Genomic DNA, 22,642 nt, shown 5'->3' with positions numbered 1-22,642 from the left:
CTCTAGCAGAGCTGGCAGCTGCTCTTTGCCCCCTCCTTTGGCCTTATATTAAAAGACAGTGTACTTTTGATGCCATGCTGCGTCAGCAGACAGCTACCCCGTGGCTTCCCAGATTGGGCCCTTCCAGATGAGGCTGAGGGTGGGAAGCCTGTGCACCACGTCTCCTCTGGCAGATAAGGGCCAGCAAGATGTGCGCAGGCTGGCAAGTGGGGCATGAACATCCTGTGTCCTTTGCCATCAACCATCACCCGAGCTATCCTGCCAGCCTGGGCGGCCTTCCATCTGCCACTGGATAAACACCCCCTATGCTTCCATGCTGACACTCCCTCCTCTCAGTGTCCCGTTCCAGGGACCTGGGATGGACAGTTGAGGGTGGGAGGGCTGAGAGGGGGTGGGAGGGGGTAAGAGACCAGCTCCTCTCCAGAGGGCCTGTCTCCCTGGGGGAGAGTGCCCAGGGAGGGCCAGTAGGCAGGCTGAGGTTTGAATGAAATGAAGTTCTCAGCACCTGACTCTCAGGGGAGAAGGGCCCACGAGGCATCTCTGTGGGGGCAGCGACTCTGCACATCTTTCTCCCCACTCTGCCCTCTTCACTGTGCTCTAGGTCCTTCTTCCTGCCCTTCTCCCAGCTCTTCAGCCTTAGACTCCTTGTCCTGGCCTCTCAGCGTCTGCAGCCCTCATTTTCTCGGATCCTGGTTCTCTTCTCTCCTCCTCTGTCCCTCTGTATCTGCCACCGTGGGGGTCCCTTCAGAGGACTTTGGGTATCTCAGTCCTGTCAAGGGCGTGTTGCGCTAATGGAGGCTCATGTTAGCCTGCGAGGCGTGCGGCCCATCTTCTGAGCCATCAAGGTCACCACCCCCGTAGGGCTTAAACCTGGAGCCTGCTTAACCTTGAGGCTCTTGACTCAAACTCGGCCAAATTGTTGAGATCTGTGAGAGGGGGGAACCCAGAGGGGGTGGCGATGGCGTTCCTCCAAGTTGCTCTTGAAGCACAAATCCCACGTCCTGCTGGCAGGAGGCTTCCACTCCTGAAACGGGGCCACCCCGGTCAGAATGCTCTGGGAAGAACTCGCCTGCCTCCCTCCCGAGATAAGGCATGCTTTGGGGGCCTGGGGTCCCCAGCTGGTGTCTGAAGGGCTGTCTCGTGTTTCCTGTTCTCCCAGACGGAGACCTCACAGACACTGTCAGCGGCCCCCGCTCCACCACCTCAGACCCAACCAGCAGCAAGGCTTCCACCAAGAGTCCCACCCAGCGCCACAACCCCTTCAATGAGGACCAGGCCGAGACTGTGTCCTCCTCCGACACCACCCCTGTGCACACAAGCTCTCAGGAGAAGGGGGAGTCTCACACTCCAGACCTACCGGACACCTGCACAGAGCTCGAGGTCATCAGGTCAGCGGGGAGGGGGCCCGAGAAGCTGGGTGAACGTCCTGGTGTCCCTCCTGTCTGCTCCTAGCATCACTTTTTAGTCCACACAGACTAGGACCCACCCCCTTTCACCCCGAGGACATTTGGCCCTCTTCCTGGAGACCAGGTACCCCTCCCTGTTCAGTAGTTCTTTGATCAAAGGAAAAAGAGGGCCCGAGCCTAGAAGATGGGTGGCACAGGCAACAACACAGACGGCTTCAGGGGCCAGGCCCAGGCTGCCGGGGGCATTTGTCCAGTCCATCCAGAAAGCACCTTCAGCCTGGACTTCTTTCCAAGGGAGTTCTTGGACATCAATGCACAAGTTCTGAAATCTGTACCAATTCTAGTTGAGCATGGCTCACTGAAAGAAGAGCATCTTCATCACATTGACGGGGATGTAGAAGGAAGGAGGAGGTGGATGACAAGGTTGGAAACTCTTGGCCAAGAGCCTCCTCGGCTCTCTGACCTCCTCCGGCTCCTGCTCTTGAGTCCCTCCACCTGAATAAGAGGGTTCCCGGCCCAAGGTGGGGGGAGTTGCTCCCCAGTGATTGGAGCCAGGAGTCCCACTTCCAAAGGCTGGTTCAAATCCAGAGCAGCTAGAGAGGTTCAGACCTAGAGTTGCTTAGCCAGGTCCATTCCAGCCAACTCGGAGCCAGGAATTTGAGCTCAAAAGAATTTGAGTCTTTTGAATTATCCATTTCAATACCTAATGTAAAGTGAGGTCAGCTCAGGGTCAGCCCACCTCCTGCGGGGAGTCTGAGTAGAGGGGTCACTGGTCTGACCAGCCATGGTCTGTTTCCATTCCTGAGAGCACTTTACCCTAGTGTGCCACCAGCTAGAACTCACAGGACCCACTCAGGGGTTCCCCTGTGCCTTCCTCATGCTGGCCCTGCCTCTGCCAGCAGCGGGAGGTACTCGGCGCCTGAGCCGCGGTTGGCCCCTGGCCCAGGGTCCCATGCCTAGTGCTGCCTGGGACTCCTGAAGCTCTGATTCTCTGAGCTCCTTGCGCAGGTTCACCTGTTCTGACCCAGCCCACCTTGTTGCCCTCGGTACCGGTTACCCAGCTTTAAACCTCTCCCAATCACTACCATCCAGGGTCACCAAGAAGAAGAAAACAGGCAAGAAGAAGAAGCCCAGATCAGATGAGGAAGCAAGTCCACTCCACCCAGCCTCCACCCAGCACACGTGTGCCCGGCAGGGCAATGGCGACCCCGTGGTCAGCAGCCCAGGCCCTGGCCAGGGCTCCCCAGACACCACCCTGGCCTCCCCGCCACAGGAGGGACAGGGGCCTGGCAGCACAGTGGAGGGCAGCGAGCGCTCAGAGCCCGGCCAGGTGGGCCTGCTTATCCCCGAGATGAAGGACACCTCCATGGAGCGCGTGGGGCAGCCCCTGAGTAAGGTCATCGACCAGCTGAACGGGCAGCTGGACCCGGCCACCTGGCGCTCCCACGTCGAGCCCCCGGACCAGTCCTTTCGGACCGGCTCTCCCGGGGACGCCCCGGAGAGGCCGCCATTTTGCGACTTTAGTGAGGGGCTTCCAGCCCCAATGGACTTCTACCGCTTTACCGTCGAGAGTCCAAGTGCTGTTACATCAGGTGGCGGCCACCATGACCCTGCAGGGCCTGGCCAACCGCTGCATGTTCTTGGTAGCCCTGCGGCTGCTGGCCAAGAAGAGGCGGGGGGAAGAGGAGGACCAGGACAGACGCCTCGGCCCTTAGAGGACACCCCGGGGGAGGCACAGAAGCCAGAGGCCCAGGAACTGGACGCCCAGCTGCCCCAGGACGGTGAGGGGCTGGAGCCAGAGCCTGGGACCCAGGAGGCTCTTTGCAGACTCAAGGGAGACCAGCCCAGCCCCTGTCTGAGCAGCGCCGAGGACTCTGGGGTGGAGGAGGGCCAGGGGAGCCCTTCTGAGATGACCCACTCGGCAGAGTTCAGGTGAGCCAGGCTGTCTGTGCCACATGTGTGAGCCATGGCTCTCCTTGATCAGGGCACGCTGGGCATCTGCCCTCCAAGTAGGCCAAGCACAGCTCCTGGAAGACCTAGCCTGGGCTGGGAGGTAGGAAGGGGTGTGGCCCTCTGGTGTCGCCTCACCTCCGTGCGCGCATCATCTCCGTGCTCCCTTCGTCTCCGTGCGCCTGTGTGGGCCCTGCTCTAGCTGACGCCTCATCCTCCCAACACTTGTCCCCCTCACAGAGTAGACAACAATCACCTGCTCCTGCTGATGATCCATGTGTTTCGAGAAAATGAAGAGCAGCTCTTCAGAGTAAGTCCTGGGATCTCAAGAATGAGCAAGAGCCACACAGGGAGGGCACGGCTGGATGGGCCCTGCGCCTGCTCAGAAGGGGGCGCGGGCTGTCCAGGGCGGGGTGTGCACCTCGGGGTCTGACCTCTCTGCTCCGGCCCCTCAGATGATCCGGATGAGCACCGGGCACATGGAGGGCAACCTGCAGCTGCTGTACGTGCTGCTCACAGACTGCTATGTCTACCTGCTCCGGAAAGGTGCCTGCCGCCCCGGGCTGGGCCAGGGCACGTGGAGGATGAGACTGACTGCTTCCTCATTCCCTGCACCTGCCACCCCCCACCAAAAGCCTCTTGCCTCCCACCCCTCTACCCCCACCCCGCTGGCCCCGAGTATCTCTCCGCTGCACGTGGGAAGGGGCTGTCAGTATCCCAGGACGTGAGCCTGGGGGCCCCTCCATGAGTACCCCATGTCATTCTCCTACCCCATCATTTCAGATAGCAGGGCGAGGGCGGGTCCTCACTGAGAAAAGATCTTGGGAAATGGGGCACGGGGAGGGCAGAGAGGCCCCCAGGGGTAACGAGCACTGGGGTCTCCTCTCTCAGGGGCCACAGAGAAGCCATACTTGGTGGAAGAGGCTGTTTCTTACAATGAGCTCGACTACGTGTCGGTGAGTTCGGGCTCCGCGGCTGGTGTGTGCTGTCTGTAGGGCTCCGCAGGCCACCCAGCCTCAGAGCTGCAGAGCAAGGCCGGCCCCTGGCCTCAGTCCCGGGGGGGTGCCAGCTCTCATCTACCCCCCGGATGCCAAGGATAAGAACCAAGCCCATGGGTCCCTCTTCCTTCTCTGTACATCCGAGCATCCCTGCCCACTGCTTGGTGACCCCAGTCTGTGCTTCTTCCCTCCCCAGCCCGCCCTCTGTCTGGCCATGGCTGCCCCTGTGGCAGCCGCGGCCAAGCTCCGTGTGCATGTGGGGTGTGGTTTCCGGCAGGTGGGCCTCGACCAACAGACGGTGAAGCTGGTGTGCACCAACCGCAGGAAGCAGTTTCTGCTGGACACAGCGGACGTGGCCCTGGCAGAGTGAGTGACACGCCCCTTCTGCCGGCCAGGAGACAGAGCATGCACTACTGGCCTGGCCACACCCCTGGGGGTGGAGGGTGGGAAGTGGGCTATGAAGAAGTAGAAAACAGAGACGTGTTTCGTTTGGAGCCTGCGGTCCGGGCAGAGAAGCAGGGGGGTGACAGACACACTGACCGACTGGTGACCTCAGACCCTCAGTGGCCCCCACAGAGGAAAAGAGGGCTGTCAGAATCACCCCCACAGGACAGAAAGCACAGCCCCTGCTTTGGGGCCACGGGGCCACTCCTGCCCCACGTGCTTCCGTGGGAAAACTGTCTGTCCTGAGGTCGGGTCTTCATCTGAGTCCTGCTGCATCACCTCATCCGGGCTTCCCTTGTGGTCAAGACCCAAGGTCCCTTGGCCATTGTGAAGGGTTAGGTTTCCCAGACCACCGTTTAATGACCAAGGACTCCTGCCACCTCATTGCCCCACCCGCCACCTTAGCCACCTTAGCTCTGGTTCCAGATGGGTCCCTCCCCTCAAACCCTGTGACCCCTTCAGGTCAGACATCCTCAGGACTAAGCCCTGTCCCTGTGAGAGGTGGGGGCCCCAGGCCTCTGACAGCAGACCCCACTCCCCGCACAGGTTCTTCTTGGCTTCTTTGAAGTCAGCCATGATCAAGGGCTGTCGGGAACCCCCCTACCCCAGCATCCTGACTGATGCCACCATGGAGAAGCTGGCTCTGGCCAAATTTGTGGCCCAGGAATCTAAGTGTGAGGTAAGAACCCGGGGAGGAGAGGCTGTTGTCCCCGAGATGCGAGCCCTGGTGTCAGGGTCACGAGGTGCAGACAGCGGTCTTTCATGTTTCCCTTCATCTGCCTGCAGCAGGCTCTCCCCTCCACCCCAGCCTAGCCGCCTCCCCAGCTGGGGTGTGTCCTCACCCTGCCCCCTCCCTCCCCAGGCGACTGCTGTTACTGTGCGCTTCTATGGGCTTGTGCACTGGGAGGACCCCCAGGACGAGTTCCTGGGCCCCACCCCCTGCCACTGCTCACCCCCCGAGGGCACCATCACCAAAGAAGGCATGCTGCATTACAAGGCAGGCACCTCCTACCTGGGCAAGGAGCACTGGAAGACTTGCTTCGTGGTGCTCAGGTGAGAGCTCTGGCCGGAGGTTGGGGTGGGGGACAGCACCCTCCTTCCCACGGGGATCCTAGAACTTCTCTGTGGTGTCAGCCACATAGGGCCAAGGAAGCCCAGGCCATCTCAGGTGCAGACTAGGGCTGCTGTCCCCAGGTCTGGGGGTACATGTTCCCTGCGGTACCTCTGTAGATTTTCCACCCTCCCAGCCACCCCAGCCTCCTTGGCCTCTGGGTTTCAAGCCCCAGCTTGCAAGGATCCCCAGGATGTAGGCTCTGCAGGCCCCCAGATCCCAGCCCAGACTCACCCCTGCCCCATTGTGCCCCTGCAGCAACGGGATCCTCTACCAATATCCTGACCGCACCGACGTGACGCCCCTGCTCTCAGTGAACATGGGGTAAGTGTCCTGGGCAATGGGGTTGCTGGGCAGGTATTGGGGCCTGTGTGGCTGCTGAAGGTCAAGGTTTAGCTGGGCCTGGGGCTCAACTCAGCCCCACCCCCACTCAGTGCCCTGGGGTCTGCTGAGCTCTAGGGGAACCTGGGGGAGGCAAAAGGAGCTCCCTGCCTGGAAAGGATCCAGTCTGATGGGGAGGCAGTCCTTTCCCTGGGAAGCGCCTGACCTAAGGGGGAGATGAACATACACACACCTGGAGGGACCATCAGGCCCACGAGGGGCAACATGTGCTGATTCGGAGAGGGTGGGGCTGAGAGCTGATTCTCCACCCCTCACCTGGCCCTGTTCAGTATGCGGAAGGACTTTGGTAATCCTGGAGATTAAAGGCGCTACACAGAAAAGAGTTGGGGCAGGGCTGCCCAGCTGTGGGGTCTGGACCACCCTCTGGTGTCCTCCAGCCCCAGACTCTGGGGCAGCCCCAGGTCTTCAGGCCTCGACCAGCCCCAGGAGCTCCCCTGTGCCACCTCTGCCTCCTCGACCCGTCTCACCCTCCTCCTCTGGCCCAGGGGGGAGCAGTGCGGTGGCTGTCGGAGATCCAACACCACGGATCGGCCCCACGCCTTCCAGGTCATCCTCGCCGACCGGCCCTGCCTTGAGCTGAGCGCCGACAGCGAGGCTGAGATGGCCGACTGGATGCAGCACCTGTGCCAGGCCGTGTCCAAGGGGGTGAGCGCCTTCTCCCCTACCCCCAGCCCGGGCCCCTAGGGGCCCTTCCCTAAACCCAGACGCATCATAGAGCAGCCTCCGAGGACCAAGACAGGACCTCCAAGGACCAGCCCAAGAGTCCACCCTGGAGCTTAGGGCCACCCATGGCCTGACACTCCCACCATCACCGGGCCAGCCCCTGTACTCCTGAGGTGGGCGGAGTCTGCTTGACCTCTGGAGGGCTGGGCAGCGGGGCTGGCTGGCCCCTGAAGCAGGGTGTCCTGGTGCAGACCAGCCCTGGAGAGCTCCAGCTTGCCCCTCCCTCCCCCCTCATCCCCCCCAGGTCATCCCCCAGGGGGTAGCTCCCAGCCCTTGCATCCCTTGCTGCCTGGTAATCACCGATGACCGCCTCTTCACGTGCCACGAGGATTGCCAGACCAGCTTCTTCCGCTCCCTGGGTACTGCCAAGCTGGCTGACATCAGCGCTGTGTCCACTGAACCGGGCAAGGAGTACTGCCTCTTGGTGAGCCGGGTGAGGGGGCAGGCGATGGAGGCAGGCCCTGCCACAGGAGTGCTGGGTCTGCTCACCTGGGGCCCCTGCTCTGCCCAGGAGTTCTCCCAGGACAGCGCGCAGCCCCTCCCACCCTGGGTCGTCTACCTGAGCTGCACACCTGAACTGGACCGATTCCTATCTGCACTGAACTCGGGGTGGAAAACCATCTACCAGGTACCCAGCTGCCAGAGCCCTGCAGAAGGGAGTCCTTCCGTGGGCAAAGGAGCCCTGCACGGCACAGACCAAGGCAGGGGTCAGGGGCCCAGGGAAGCACTGAAGTAGGAGCTCCGGGAGAGACATCTGTAGGACCAAAGGGACAGGACACTAACTCCCCGGGAAGCTGAGGCTAAAGCTGAGCATCGAGCTCAGGAAACGCCATTCTTAACCTTCTCAGTCCCCATCAAAAAGCAGGAATTAAGGGCTTATAGTGGGGCTAGAGCTGTACTCAGATGGTGGGGGCATAGAGCTCAGAGCCAGGCTGAGGGGGCTTCATCAAACTCCTGGACAGATCCTGGTATGAGCACATGCTATGCTGTCCCTCAGAAGCTTTGGACCCACCTTGGGCAGAGCGCACTTCCACAGGGAGACTCCCAGGCACAGAGCCTGCCTCCTGGTGCCACCCCCAGCCCCCATCCCCAAGAGCTGGTGCACCCCTGTAAGGAGGAAGCTCAGGGAGTATCGTCCGGTAGGCTGGAGCCCTCCTTTCTCAGCAACATGGACATAGTTCCAGGGCAAGGTTACACCTGGTGCGGAGGGACCCCTTGGCTCCCTGAGAGCTCTTGGCGCAGCCCTCAGATTCCTGCCACACCCCACACAGGTGGACCTCCCCCACAAGGCCATCCAGGAAGCCTCCAAGAAGAAGTTCGAGGATGCCCTGAGCCTCATCCACAGTGCCTGGCAGCGGAGTGACAGCCTGTGCCGGGGCAGAGCCTCCCGGGACCCCTGGTGCTGAGGCTGAGCTGGCTGGTATCCTGGGCGGGTCAGGAGAGCGGGGCACGTGGACGGTACACAGTCATCGCCGTGTCACTGAGCTGCTCGGGGCCAGGCCCCCACCCGTGTTCCCGGGCAGCCAAACCACTGAGTGGGGCTTGAGACCCGGTCTCCCTCCCAGGGACCCAGAGTGGGTGCACCACACCCTGGGCTTCCTGCCTGGCAGGGGACAACTGGAAAGCGCTGGGGCAGAGGGTCCGAGCCCTATGGGCTCTGCAGATGCATGGCCTCCTCCCCGCGGCCACTGCCTCAGTCCACGAGGGGGAGTGGAAGGACTGGGAGGGCAGGAGCCCCTTCCTCCCCTGGGTCAGGGGCCCGGGCAGAGGCTTAGGCTGCCCTGGGGGCTCTGAGTGCCCGGCCATCCCTGTTCATGTTTGAACATTGACCCGGCTGGGAGGGAAGCTGGAACACCGAGGTCTAGTGCATGTCTGCTCCTCACTAACTCTATTCCCAAGCACACTGCTGCCTGCCTTCCAGACTCCACGGGTGACAGGGGTGGGGGGGCCAGGCTGGCCCTCCCTGGCTTCCAGGAGGCTCTGCATGTCCACGGCCCCTCCCTGACTCCTTCCAACCTGGCAGTGCCTGTGGGGTCCGAGACTCAGGCTGTGTCCTTCTGCCGGGAGTATGGCGGGGTGGGGAGGAGGGCTTGGAGAGGAGCAAAGCCCACCAGCCTGTGACAGCTGCTTGGCTGGAGCCAGGTCCTTCCCAAGAGGGGCCCTCTGGGGAAGAGGGTCAGGTGGCCTGGGGTTTGTTTTTTAAAATAAAATAGACATGTTATATTGCCAAGACTTGTCACTGGCCCTTTTTGACCAGGGTGGAGGTGAGGGATCTCCGACTCTTCCTCTTAGGCCCCTCGGCCCTCACTCCTCATTGATCCCACAATTGCTCTTCCGTGAGATGCTTCTGGGCCCTCCCTGGCAACCACAATGCTCTGCGGAGGAGTTCAGGCACTGGGAGCTTCTGGGCCTCACCTTTGCCCTCCCTCCTGCTTCCTGCAGTGGCTGGGTGGGTGGGGAAGCCACCAGCTCCAGTCCCAGGACTTGTCTGCACTCCCCGGGCAGGGCACTCCTCCCCTCCTCCCCAGCTGTGGGACCTGAGCACCCGCCACTCGGGATAAACCCAGGAGAACCCAAGCTGTCCCCAAGACCTCTTGTTGGCTACCACCCTGGGGCTGGCCAGCAGGTGCCCAGCCTGCCCGGTCTGGGAGGAGCTCCTCAGCCCTTAAGCCCCTCAGCACTGTGGCCTCCAGGGCTTCAGGAGGAAAAGGGTGGACACGTGGAAGAGGCAGGTTGTGGAGGCCATGAATGCGGAGTTCTGGGCAGCGTGGCCCTGCCTCTGGTTGTGATTGGAACTTGGTGATGCGGGGTGGCCCCGGCAGGAGAAAGGTCCCCTGGAGCAGAGGTTGAGATGGGCACGGTGGTGCTGGCTCCCCCTAGGCAGCCTGGCACTTGGCAGTAGTGCCCAGAGACGGGAGGCTCCAGCTCACCAGACACCAGGGGCCATCTCCACGCCTGGGCCTCTGCTCCAGAGAACCACAGCCCAGGAGCGGCCCCACCAGGAAGAGGGGAAGGACTAGGAGGGCAAGTCCTGGCCAGGCGAGCAACCAAAGCCACAAAGTCACTCGGTGAGACACAGCGGCTCTTATTTTTCCATCTCCTACTCACCCAGGGTGATTGGGTGAAGTATTGTGCTCGGAGTTCTTTACACATCTATAATTCTTCAAGGAACTTCTGCAGTGGGTGTCCATACCCCGACCTTAAAAATGGAGAGACTGAAGCTCAAAGAAAGGAAGTACTTGCTTGGGTCACATGTAACAGTGGAGCCTGGGATTTCAGACCAGTTTCACAGGCCTCTGGAGCCCTCTGCTGTCACTTGGCAGTGGGAGCACAGGGCACGGGAGCCAGACCAGAAGACCAGGGCTGGGAAAGGGGACATCACACGGTGGCAGCGGTGGGAGGAGCAGTTGCTGAGATGTGGAGAGAAGGTCCCAAGCAGCTGCCTCTTGCCCAGGGCCCCGAGCTACAGCACTGGCCAAGCCAGAAGCAGGCACCAGCCCTTTGCCCCAGGGCCGGAGAGAAGGCTGGAGGGCCAGAGGAGCAGGAAGAGGCTTCTTGGTTGATCAGCACTCTCTGCTCGCCCACAGTCTCCCTTGGGGCCCAGGTGACCTTTCCCCCAGATCCCAGGGTCCAGGCCCTCCCCTGCAGGGAGGTGTGGGGGATGGAGGCAGCTGGGATTGGTTTGGAGCTGGCAGGGGCGGGTCCTGGGCTCCAAGGAAGGAGCAGAGCAGGTGGACTCCCGAGATAGACCAGGAGCCGCCTGCCAGCCGGCGGCTTCTCTGACCCAGACCTCTGCCCTCCAAGACATGGCCCCAGGCTCCCTCGATCCCCAGCCCTGTGGCCTTGACGGGGTGAAAACAGCCTAAGCACCGCCACTCCAGGGCCTGTGCCCACACCCCCTGGCCCCTGGCCCTCAGGCCATGGAGACAGTGCCCCCAGCTGTGGACCTGGTGCTGGGTGCTTCAGCCTGTTGCCTGGCCTGTGTCTTCACCAACCCCCTGGAGGTAGTGAAGACGCGGCTGCAGCTTCAGGGGGAGCTGCAGAAACGGGGCACCTACCCTCGGCTCTACCGGGGCTTTGTGGCCTCCGTCGTCGCGGTGGTTCGTGCAGATGGGCTGTGCGGGCTGCAGAAGGGGCTGGCTGCCGGCCTCCTCTACCAGGGCCTCATGAACGGCGTCCGCTTCTACTGCTACAGCCTGGCGTGCCAGGCCGGCCTCAGCCAGCAGCCGGGAGGCACCGTGGTCGCGGGAGCTGTGGCGGGGGCATTGGGAGCCTTTGTGGGGAGCCCTGCTTACCTGGTGAGTGCACTGTCTCCATCCGCCCCCTACCCTGTGACCCAGCTTGCATGGGGGTGGCAGCCTCCTGGGCTGGCCTCTAAGGAACAGGTGGGGTGGGGCAGGCTGGGTGGGGCAGCTCCCCAGAACATCCCCACCCAGGCTGCCTGGAATCTGCCCTTTGGTCCAGAGCACCAGGGCTTGGCCCTGATCCTCACTCCCCTGGGGGCCCCACCCCACCAGTCCTGAGCCAGGGGAGGGGGCGGAGAGTGACAGAGGTCCCTTGTCTTCCTATGCAAGAATGAAGCCTCCCTCTGGTGAGGGCCCCCTGTCTGAGCCTGGATGCTGTCATTGCTCTTGGTTCTCAGAACAGCTTTCTAAGGGTGAGCAGAAAGGTCGCGAGAAGGTGAAGGAGCTTGTCCCAGGTCACACCTGATGGAGACGCAGGCTGCCTCCAGAGCCTCACCCTCAGCCCTATTCCACACATCGGGAGGTGGCAGGTGCGGGCTCAGGGAGGTCTGGGTGTCAGGGCCCAGCGAGGCATGCCCTCGACACACACAGCTCCTCCAGGCTCTCCCAAGTTACCATCCCCAGGCCCTGTGTCACCTCTGCCCTCACAGGTCAAAACGCAGCTGCAGGCTCAGACGGTGGCCGCAATGGCCGTGGGGCACCAACACCATCACGAGGTAGGGACTGTCTCTCCTCAGAGCTCCCTGAGCTGGGTGGGCTGAGTGGGCTTGGCGGGCTCCTGGACAGGCAGGGGCTGCCCAGTGACCCCATGCCCTCTCCCCACAGAGCCTCTTGGGCGCCTTGGAGACCATCTGGCGGCAGCAGGGCCTGGCAGGGCTGTGGCGGGGCGTGGGTGGGGCCGTGCCCCGGGTCATGGTCGGCTCGGCCGCTCAGCTGGCCACCTTTGCCTCTGCCAAGGCCTGGGTGCAGGAGCGACAGGTGAGGCTCTGGGGACACCTGTGTCCGCCTCCACACACAGGAGTAGGAAGGGCTCCTGCCTTCCTTCTGTCTGTCTGTCCAGGTCTGCATCACACCCGCCCGTCTCTACCTGGACCCTACATAGGGAAGCCGAGGTCATGGTGACAGACGGGGCACCTTAATAAAGCTGAGGGCCCTGGCTCTGCCCTCAGGCCATGACCCTGGCTTTTGGGTCCAGCAAGAGTGGGGAGTCGGCAGTGAACCCTGAAGCTCAGGGGGGATGGGGTGGGGAGGGGAGTGGCTGGAGGGGCCTCCTCTGCCCCCCAGGTCTTCTAGCCCCCAGGTGCTGAGATGGTGGGGTGATACCACGTGGGTGGGTGGAGGGCAGCTACAGGGGTCAGCAACCTGTATGTCCCCACAGTGGCTCCCGGAGGACAGCTGGCTGGTGGCCCTGGCCGGGGGCATGATCAGCAGCATAGCTGTGGTTGCTGTCATGACCCCCTTCGACGTGGTCAGCACGCGGCTGTATAATCAGCCAGTGGACGGGGCAGGCAGGGTAAGCAGGGGACAGAGTGGGGAGGGCTGGGTGCTGGCGAGCACCCCTCAACACACACACCCAGGGCCAGGGACATGTGGACATGTGACCTACACGCACACACATTAATTCGGCTTGTTTGCTGAACACCCATGTCCCAAGCATGTGCTAAGCATTTTCACGTCCACATTTTAATTCTCTCCTCACAACCACCTTCATTTTCCTGATGAGGAAACTGGGGCTCAGAGACATCAAGTGACTTGCCTAAGGTCACACAGCTTGTAAGTGGAGGAACCTGAACTGGAATCCAGGCCTGACCCCACAGTCTCACTGACACACACAAGTCCTCATATACACTGGTACAGGATGTGTCCAGCACAAAGGTGCCCTCCACAGGCTGCATTAGGGATGAAATCCACCTGCATGCCAGGAGCCACACTGAGCACCTGTCCTGGGGCAGGGGCTGCCTGGAGGAAGCAGCCCCTTTTGAACTTTCACACCCCAAAGGGACACCTTTATGTGATTCGCGGAGCTTGGGGGCAGTGCCTTTTCCTGAAGTACCACAAAGGCCTCACACAGACACATGCCATTGTGCCAGCCAGGGCCCCACAATGCCTGCAGTGATGTCTGCCCTGTGTCTGTCCCCAGGGCAAGCTATATGGCGGCCTCACCGACTGCCTGGTGAAGATCTGGCGGCAGGAGGGCCCCCTGGCGCTCTACAAGGGTCTGGGCCCCGTCTACCTGCGCCTGGGCCCCCACACCATCCTAAGCATGCTCTTCTGGGATGAACTCCGGAAACTGGCCGGGCGGGGCCAGCACCAGGGCAGCTAGGTGGTGTCCTTCACCCCAGCACAGCCAGCCACTTGGCAGGTCGCGATGGCCTGCTGCAGCTGGGAATGGCTGTTCCATAGCCAGCCCAGGCCCAGGCCTTGCCCCAGGACCAGGGAGAGAGTGGTCAGACAGCTGTGGTCAACCCAGCCCCTGGGCCCACCTAGGGCCAGCGGACCCACCTGGAATCACCACCTACTCCATTCTCCAGAAAGTGTTCATCCTTCTCTGTCCCAGGTTACCTTATCCCAGAGCCTTACTCGTCACAATAACCACTCCAAGGTGTGAACAGTGCTGTGAGCTGGGTCACATACAATATCAACTTGCTTACACAGTGAAAGTGAAGTCCCTCAGTCGTGTCCGACTCTTTGCGACCCCATAGACTGTAGCCTATCAGGCTCCTCTGTCCATGGGATTTTCCAGGCACTAGTACTGGAGTGGATTGCCATTTCCTTCTCCAGGGGATTTTCCCAACCCAGGGCTCGAACCCGGGTCTCCCACATTATAGACAGACGCTTTACCGTCTAAGCCACCAGGGAAGTCCTGGGAGGTAGTAAAATTCTGTAACCGATGAGGAAGTGGAGGCTCAGAAAGGTGAAGTGCTTTGACGAAAAGCCACGTAGCTTTGAAGGGTCAGAGCTGGAACTGGAACTCACCTCTGCCCACCCCCAACCTGTGTGCCCTTGGCGAGAGCCAGGACCATGGGGGCTGGAGTGCCCCTGAGGGATCACTGCACACGTGGGGAGGTCCTGGGGAGCACCGTGAGGCATTGGGGCCATCATCTGTGTTAGTCTGCCAAGGCCACCATTACAGAGCTCCTCAGACTAGGCAGCTTAAAGAACAAAATGTTCTTTTCTCACAGTTCTGGAGACTACATGTCCAGGGCTCAGCAGGTTTGGTTTCCTCTGAGGCCTCCCTTCTTGGCATGTAGACACCTGTCTTCTCCCAGGGTCCCCACACCGTCTTCCCTCTTTGTGTCTGGGTCCTAATCCCCTCTTAAAAGAACACCAGTTATATTGGATTAGGCCTCACGCTAATGACCTCACGTTAACTTAATTACTTCCTTAAAGGCCCCATCTCCAAATACAGTCACCTTCTGAGGTTAGAACTTCCCTACATGAATCTGGGGTGGGGGAGGGGACACAACACAGCCCCTCAACTAAGGGCTTTTACTGAGGGTCTCCTAGACGCCCAGAACTGTGGGCATTTGCACAGATTCTCATGACAATTCTGAAAGGTCGCTCTTGATGTGCCCATTATTCAGATGAGCAGACTGAGATCCCAGGAAAGGAAGCGACTTCCCCAAGGTAGTAGAGCTGGGTATCCTCATCCCAGACCCTTTCCTTTGTCCAAGCTGCAGCCACACTCCCCCCATGGGCGTGTCCCTAAGGCACTGACCTTCGTGCTACAGAAGTGGGCGCTGAGTGCCTGAAGAGGCAGGACTGGCTGCGGTCAAGTGGCTTGAACTGCCTTCCCCGAACACCCCATGTCTGCAAAGAGCTGCTCCCAAGGCGCAGCCCTACTGCACACTCCAAACCAATAAAGTTTTTCTATTTTGTCTACTTCAACGACTCCGCACTGCTGGCAGCCTCATTCTCTGGATTCCCGAACCCCAACCCGTTGCTGGCTCTTCTGTCTGGGAAAGGAGAGTCCAAAAAAACTGGGGCGGCCCCACCCCTCAGGCCAAGCGAGGCCTGCCTGCCGCCTAGTGGACGCGAGGAGGATCGTCACGGCGGGCGGCTCTGCGGTGCAGGGGGCGAGGGCCTGCAGCTGGGTCCTGACGCTGCCCCACCCCACCCCCACCCTACCCCACCCCCACCCTACCCCCCCCCCACCGCCACCCTCCCCCCACCCCACACTCCGACCCTACCCCGCCCCCGGCAGTGGGAGGAGAGACACCCCTTCCAGGCCTTGGGCTGAGAAAGAGAAGCCTTAGGCTGTGGGGGATGGAAGCCCCCTTCCAGACCTTGGGCGGAGCGGGGAACCCCACACTTCAGGCCGAGAGGGAGAACCCATAACAGAGGCTGAGAAGGACAGATGAGGCCTGGGGCTTCAGGAAGGCGCTGTGGGGCAAGGCTCAGAGGAGGGTGAGAAAAGTGAGCAGGACCGAGACAGCCCACCAGAGATGCCCTCCACCCCATGCTGCCCAAATGGCACGCGCCTGGGCAGCGGTCTTAACTCACAGCGCCGAAAGTTTAAGGCCCTAGCTCTCATCCCTTCCCCTCCCCTGGGCTTTTGACCCCTCCCAGCTCCTCCCCTCGCCTCCATCACCTTTGCCCGGTGGCAGTGACGTTGCGGTCTCTCCGGTTCAGACCTGGCCGGAGGCTGGGCTTGATCCCCGCGGCCATGTTCTCCCTACTGTCCCCCACCTCCTGGCTCCCCAGCCTCCCCTCCCTCGACTGGGGCTCCGGCCTCCTCGACGCCCTCCTGCAAGGTGAGCGCCTCCCCCTTGCCCCTCAGCCCCGCCCCCTGCGGGACACCTGCTCAGCGCCCGGCTATCCCACCCACGTGGAGTACCCCGCCGCCTCGCCTGCCGGCTCCTCTAACCCTACCACGCCGCCCACCCTCCCTACTGCCCCCGTCAGGCCTCGTCGGGGCCTGCGCAGTCTCCATCCTGAATAACCTCCTGAAGGTCTACTTCTTCGTGGGCTGTGCCAAGTGAGTGCTCACCTCCCCGGCCTGCTCCCTGCGCCCTGCAACCCACACTGAGAAGAGGCCTCTGAGAGGAGGGCCGGGAGGAAGAGGCCGCCCCTCCCTCACCCCAGGGAGTGGCTGGGAGCACCGGGACCCCCTCCAGGGACCAGGCTGGTGGTTCTGCACCCTCTGTCTGTCTCCTCTGCCCGCGCCCCTGTCTGTCTCCACAGCCACCCGGAGCTTCGTCTTGAAAAGCAGAGGCTGCAGGCCCGGTGGGCGTCGCTGGAGACCGTGCATCTGGCAGGGCTGGCCCTGATTCTGACCGTTGTGGGGGTCCGGGTGGCTGCCCTCGTAGTGCTCGAGTTCTCCCTCCGGGCTGTCTCCATGCTGCTTTCCCTGGACAAGGTGAGACCACAGGGAGGTGTGGGTGAGGACGGCCTGGCCTTGGGCCCTAGTTTTCACCCCGGAATGAAAAAACTGGGCAAAACTGTGATTGCCAAAGCCCAGTCTCCACTCAGAGTGGACACAGCCCCAGGCCAAGAAGATAACACAGCAGCTTGAGGCTGTCTGAAGCTTCCCACCAGCCAGGCACTGGCCTAGATGCTCTGAGTGCATCATCTCATCCTTTTAACCACAGTGGGTAAAAGTTCGCTGGGATCCCAGTTTCACACGTGAGAAACTAAGGCTCAGAGAGGCAGAGTGGCTTATCCATGGTCAACAACCAGCAAGAAGTAGAGTCAGGCTTTGAACCCAGTTCTTCAAGGCTCCGAGCTGCCACTCTTCGGCCAGCAGACCAGTCCCAAGTAATAACCATGACTGAAATTAAGCTGAAAGAAATGATACAGTATTGAAACTTGCCTGGCAGTCCAGTGGCTAAGACTCTGTGTTTTTAATGTAGGGGCTGTGATGAGTTCAATCCTTGGTCAGGGAACTAAAAATCACACATGCCTTCATGACCTGGCCAAGAAATAAATTTAAAAAGACAAAAGAGACGATCCCAGTAGGCTTGACCTGAAGGCAATATTTCCTCTTTGGGAACAATCCCTGAGGTTCCTTCAGGCTCCAGCCTCCTACAGAGTGGAGCATCTGTACTGTGACACCCTCTGGGTCCCCCCAGGATGACGAGCAGCCTAAGCCCCCATCATTGTCCCCCCTACCCTCCCAGGGCTCCCAGGGCACCGAGAAGCTGCAGCTGTACCTGCTGTGCCAGTACTCGCTGGGCTGCGGGCTGATCTGCGGCCTGAGCTTCCTGCAGGAGGGCGCTCCGCACGGCACGCTGAACCTGATGCTGGGCCTGGGGCTGGCAGCGCTGCTCAGCACGGGCGCCCGGCGCCTCCGCCACCACATCTGCCAGCGCTACGAGCTGCACGGCAGCCAGCGCTACTGTGGGATCTGCCTGAGCCTGCTGGCGGGCGCGCACCACCTCCCCCAGCTGCTGGGCCGCACCCTGGCCGTGACCTTTATAGTGGGCAACCTGGCCGCCGTGGCCCTCATCAACCGGGACTTCCTGACCACCTCGGAGGCCGTGCGCTTCTGGACGCCTCTCACCATCTGTTACACCCTGCTGGTCATCTACATGCAGGGTACGGGCCATGGGCAGCAGCTGATTCACTCAACACTCACACCCTCCCGTCTGACCCGGGCCCGGTGCTGTGCTAGGCCCTGGGGAGGACGACAACACTCAGATCTGGCCCCTGCCATCCCAGAGCATCCAGTCTGGTAACAACAGCCATGCAGTGGACAGAGAAGGGTACAGGGTGCAGGGGGATGCCAGTGAGACAGTACTTGAATTGGGCCTCAAAGGATAAGCAGGAGCCCCTGGGAGAGATCACGACAGAGGGAATCATGTATACCAAAGCCCAGAGGTGATTCAAGGCCTGAAAACAGCAGGGAGGGGACGAGACTGGCCGGGTTCACAGGGCCCAAGGGAGAGCTGTCATCAGCCAGGTGAGGCAGTCTGTTCAGACACCGCTGCAGGGTTTTAAGCAGGGGCGAGTGACCTGTTCAGATCTGGGCCTGAGGAGGAGCCACCTGGCTGCAGGGTAGGGATGGGGCTGAAGAGACAGGACAAGGAAGGGCAGTCAGGCAAACAGGGCAGAGATGCAGAGGCCCTGATGTGGGAATGAGCCTAGCACGCCTGATGGACCACAAGAAAACTGGGATGGTTGGAGGTAGCGAGCCTGAGATGAGGTTGGAGAGTGGACTCCGATCAGATGGGGCAGGACCTCCTTGTAAGGTAAGGAGTCTGGAGTTTATTCCAGATGCAGGGGGACGTCCTGGGAGGATTATAAGCAGAGGAATGATTCCATCTTGTTAGTGTGTTTCGAAGGCTACTGGCTGCCGAGTACACGCTGAGTTGTGGGGTCCAGACTAGAAGCCCGGAGCCCAGTGAGAAAGCTGATTTGAGAGATGAAAGCAGAAAGAGCCTGCAGGGCTCACTGATGGATCCGACGTGGGAATGCAGGAAAGAGAGGAGTCAGGACGACTCCAGGGCGAGACCCTGGGTGGGCAGTGAGGCCCAGGAGGAAGAAATGCCTGGTGCCCTGTAGTTGCAGAGTGGAGATGGGGCGCAGAGGAAGGGAGGGGGGCTGCTTGCGGAGGGAAAGGCTCACACCTTCCTTGGGGAGGAAAGCGGTGGGGGAGCTGGGAGGTCCAGGCCCCAGCTCAGCCGGACCTCAGGGTGGGGCCGCGGGGATCAGGCAGGCGGCCAGTGACAGGGACCCTGTGTTTGCAGAGGAGCAGCGGCAGCGCCCCGGCCTGAAGAGCCACGTCCAGACGGTGCTGGTGCGCATGTGCGGTCTCTTCGTGCTGCTGCTGACCGTGGGCCGCTGGCTGGACCTCCTGGGCATCTTCATCTCCCTGCTGGGCGAGCTCTGGTGCCTGGTGGGCGTCCGCACCCTGCTTGATCTTTGCCAGATACAGGTGGGCACCCCCGCCCTGAAGGTCCCCCAGACACTGAAGCCCTGCTCCAGACAGCCCCAGGAACCTCACCAAGTCAGAGTTACCTTTTGACCCCTCAGAATCCCAGGTCACTAGGAATGGAGCGATTGAGGGGCACCCCCACCCCATCCATAGCGCACCCCATCCTGTGCCCCAGACCCCCAAATGAGAGAAAATTGGAGGCCTGAGTGCCCCCATGGGATGGGGAGATTGAGTGGCACCTCCATCCTTTCCTCCCTGTCTCCCCTCAGGATTTTCCACCCCAGAGGCCTTCGGTGTCAGCTCCAAGCCAGCCCCAGCCCTCAGCCCCTGCCCAGCCCGAGGAGGGGACGGCCACCTCTTGAGTGACCTCGGCAAGGACTTGGGAGTCTCTCAGGTCCGCTCAGGCTCACCTGGAGGCCTTGACCCCCGCATACTGCCTGGAGGCAGAGTGGCAAGGCTGCCCCCAACCTGGAGCACTGGGGATCCGCAGGAGGGCCAGGAGGTTTTGGGGCTGGGTCCCTCAGAGGGTGGGATAACCTGGAGGCCGCTGGGTTAACCTTTTCCTTTTTCTCAGGGCGGGGGAACAGATACAGGCCCCCTAGACCTTCCTTCCCAGGAGCACTGGGGGGACTTGTGTCCCCATGATGGCTTCCCCCGTTCCCCACCTCCCTGCCCTGTCCACAAACAATAAAGGTGACTTCCTCAGATTTTTCTTAGAATTGTGAACACACTGAGAGGTGAAGCGGCTTGTCTAAGGCGACAGAGGTCTTCTGACTGGGGCGGGCTCCTGGGATGTGTGCCTAGCTGGGTCCATGGGATTCAGGAATTTGACGTGGAGGTGGCTGAAGAGGTGACAGGGATGCAGTGGCATGGATGGGCACGTGGTCTAGGACCCCCTGGCTGTCTTGGGTGGAGGATACCCGTGTCCTGTCCCATCCCAGGTTGAGACCAGTGGAGGGGGTATGATGCTGGGCCTCTGTTGGTGCCCTTGGGTCCCCCACCTCTGACCCTTACATGGGGATCCTTCCCATCTCAGCCGTGTCAGCCTTGTATCCCCTGCAGGGCCAGCTCACAAAGGCAAGAGTATATGGAAGAAGGGTTAGGCACCAACAACTCTGCTTACCTGCTGTGTGGCCTTGGGTAGGCCACTGCCCCTCTCTGAACCTGGCAGAACAACTATCATCTGTTGGGCACTGTGCTAAGCATCTTTATTATCTCATTTCATTTTAACGCAGACCCAACAGACAGGTACTGTTATTGCTTTTTACAGGGTTAGGGTTAGGGCTAGGGTTCAGAGAGGTTAAGGAAATTACTCAAGGGACCACAGCTAGTTAATGGCAAAGCCAGGATTTGAATTCAGGTAGCCTGACATTCAGAGTTCAAGTGCCACACAAGCTCCCTGCTCCTCACTTCTTATAGAAGAATTGGAGCCAGGGAAGTTAACAGAGGTGGGCATAGTAAATATGGCAGGTCCATTCCTGGTAAATTCTGGAATGTGGCTCCCACCACCTTTTGTCCAAGTTAACCTGAGGCTGTACTATACCTATGATCTCCTGGTCCAGGCACCAGCCCACAGAGCAGTTTGCATCCATGGGGATTGAGGGCCCCAACTCAGGGGTCCTTTTCCAGAAGAGACCCCATAGGGCAAAGGAGACTCCCAGCCAAGGGACTTCCAAACAGGTTGTGAGGGTCCAGTTGTCTGGGAGAGGCAGGGGAGGCACCTGGGAGGAGGCAGGACCTGGGGAAGGTTCTTGGAGGATTCCAGGTTCTGATGGAACTTCTCAGCCAAAGCCTGGTGCTTTGGAGCAGACAGAGTCCGGCCTAGGATTCTACTCCCTGTCCTGGGTGCACCTGAGATCCAGGGACCGACTGGCCCCAAGGCTGGACGGTGGTTCCAGCTCATTCCTTGAACTCAGAAGCTCGAGCCCAGCTTCTGATCCCCTGCTCTCCATCCTACTCCCAGGAGGCACATTGCAGACTCAGGGTAGCTGAGGTGGGGGAAGTGCCTGTGGATGCCCTTCCCCCAGTACAGGACCCAACCTCCCTCTGCCTGGGAGTGTGCTTGTTCCCTCTGGGCAGGAAACTTGCCAGTCTAGGAGGAAATGGGCCAGTCTAGGTGGGCACAGGGCCAGCCCCTTGCCAGCCCCAGATTGGACAACTGGGTTCCAACTCGGGCCTGATGTTTTTCCTGGAAGGTTCCCCAGCCTCCCAGTCCCCAACTCTGCCTGTGACCTGGTGGGAACAGAGCTGGGAGGAGACTGGGCTTGGCGACCCTTTCCTATTTATGGGCACAGGGACTGTTTTTCAAACAAAAAGTGAGCCACGTGAGCTGAAAAAGGATTCTTTTCTTATCTATTAAATTATTTTTGTAAAAAGTCTGACAAGGGTATAAAAATCAGATCATTCTACTGAGACATACCAAATAAAGAGAAATAGGCCTCAAGTCTGGAGGGCAGAAGAAATCCAGAAGGTATGATCTGGAACAGGAACAGGAAGATAAATTTGTTAGGCCACAGACCATGAGATACCAGATTGTGGGCTCTGACCAGCATCCTCCTGAAGAGGTGGGAGAACAGAGCCCCACATCCTGCTAAGAGGGGACAGTAGCCTCTGGACCACCTGAGATTGGGGTAGGCCTGACTCCTTGCTCCTAAGCAACACCCAACCCCCAACCTGTGGCTTTTCTGAGCTATGGCATTGTCCCTCTGGCTGCCCCTTCATTCCTTCCCCCATTACTGAACATCGGCATGGGGCAAGGCTCTGGGCCGAGAGCAAGATGCACAAGTAGCAATTGCTGCAAAAAAAAAAAGCTAGTAAGGGGATAGAGTAACGGAGGGCTAGGGAAGATATATTTGGTATCAAAAGCCACATAACAAATGACCCCCAAATTTAGCAGCTTAAAAGAACAAACACTGGGACTTCTCTTGTGGGCTGTGGCTAAGACTCCATGCTTCCAATGCAGGGAACCAGGGTTCAAACCTTGGTAAGGGAACTAGATCTCGCATGCCACAACAAGAGTTTGCATGCCACAACTAAAGACCCTGCACGCCGTAACTAACACCCAGTGAAGCCAAATAAATAGATAAAAATATTTAAAACAGGGAACTTCCCTGGTGGTCCAGTAGCTAAGACTGTGCTTCCAGTGCAAGGGGGCCTGGGTTCGATCCCTGGTCAGGGAACTAGTCCCACATGCTACAACGAAGAAAGAAGATCCCCTATGCCACAACTAAGACCTGGGGCAGCCAAATAAATAAATATTTTTTTAAAAATTTTAAACAAAACAACACACTTACTGTCTCACTTTTTCTGTGGGTTGAGAATCCAGGTGCAGCTTGGCTGAATCTTCTGGCTCAGAGTCTCTCACCGGCCACAGTCCAGGCGTTGGCCAAGGCTGTGGTGTCTACTGGGGCAGCGTCTACTTCCAGGCTCACTTACTTGGTTGTTGACAGGATTCAGTTTCTCATGGGCTATCGGCTGAGAGGCTCAGT

At 60.1% G+C, this 22,642-nt stretch overlaps 3 protein-coding genes across 8 annotated transcripts in view; all 3 read left to right on the top strand.

The window, feature by feature from the left end:
- The window catches only part of PLEKHM2 (pleckstrin homology and RUN domain containing M2), a 40,259-nt gene extending 30,995 nt beyond the window's left edge, over positions 1-9,264 (top strand). For all 5 annotated transcript variants that reach the window (XM_019976306.2, XM_070768448.1, XM_070768449.1 and 2 more), the window contains 13 exons: positions 1,160-1,388; positions 2,499-3,338; positions 3,597-3,666; positions 3,812-3,902; positions 4,248-4,312; positions 4,632-4,720; positions 5,345-5,477; positions 5,661-5,851; positions 6,168-6,233; positions 6,797-6,956; positions 7,279-7,458; positions 7,546-7,662; positions 8,306-9,264. In XM_019976306.2, coding sequence (XP_019831865.2) covers positions 1,160-1,388; positions 2,499-3,338; positions 3,597-3,666; positions 3,812-3,902; positions 4,248-4,312; positions 4,632-4,720; positions 5,345-5,477; positions 5,661-5,851; positions 6,168-6,233; positions 6,797-6,956; positions 7,279-7,458; positions 7,546-7,662; positions 8,306-8,440 — 2,366 coding nt within the window. In that variant the 3' untranslated portion in view covers positions 8,441-9,264. The remainder of the gene's footprint in view (positions 1-1,159; positions 1,389-2,498; positions 3,339-3,596; positions 3,667-3,811; positions 3,903-4,247; positions 4,313-4,631; positions 4,721-5,344; positions 5,478-5,660; positions 5,852-6,167; positions 6,234-6,796; positions 6,957-7,278; positions 7,459-7,545; positions 7,663-8,305) is intronic.
- A 132-nt stretch (positions 9,265-9,396) lies between these two features.
- Positions 9,397-15,166, top strand: SLC25A34 (solute carrier family 25 member 34). 2 transcript variants are annotated; one of them, XM_019976308.2, is made up of 5 exons: positions 9,397-11,332; positions 11,929-11,994; positions 12,104-12,256; positions 12,657-12,791; positions 13,419-15,166. In XM_019976308.2, exons 1-5 carry the CDS (start codon positions 10,955-10,957, stop codon positions 13,599-13,601), a joined length of 915 nt encoding a protein of 304 aa, XP_019831867.1. In that variant the 5' UTR covers positions 9,397-10,954; the 3' UTR covers positions 13,602-15,166. The 2 variants fall into 2 exon arrangements, with proteins under 2 accessions (XP_019831867.1, XP_019831868.1); XM_019976309.2 differs by lacking the exon at positions 12,104-12,256.
- A 309-nt stretch (positions 15,167-15,475) lies between these two features.
- On the top strand, positions 15,476-19,861 carry TMEM82 (transmembrane protein 82). Its single transcript, XM_019976922.2, has 6 exons — positions 15,476-16,032; positions 16,184-16,256; positions 16,463-16,637; positions 17,398-17,815; positions 18,967-19,154; positions 19,424-19,861. The coding sequence occupies exons 1-6, from the start codon at positions 15,945-15,947 to the stop codon at positions 19,514-19,516; spliced, it is 1,035 nt and encodes a 344-aa protein (XP_019832481.2). The 5' UTR covers positions 15,476-15,944; the 3' UTR covers positions 19,517-19,861.
- The last annotated feature ends 2,781 nt before the right edge of the window (positions 19,862-22,642 follow it).

Source organism: Bos indicus, chromosome 16 (genome assembly GCF_029378745.1).
Source record: "Bos indicus isolate NIAB-ARS_2022 breed Sahiwal x Tharparkar chromosome 16, NIAB-ARS_B.indTharparkar_mat_pri_1.0, whole genome shotgun sequence".
NCBI classification, from domain to species: domain Eukaryota; kingdom Metazoa; phylum Chordata; class Mammalia; order Artiodactyla; family Bovidae; genus Bos; species Bos indicus.
This window is presented reverse-complemented; position numbering and strand designations above follow the sequence as displayed.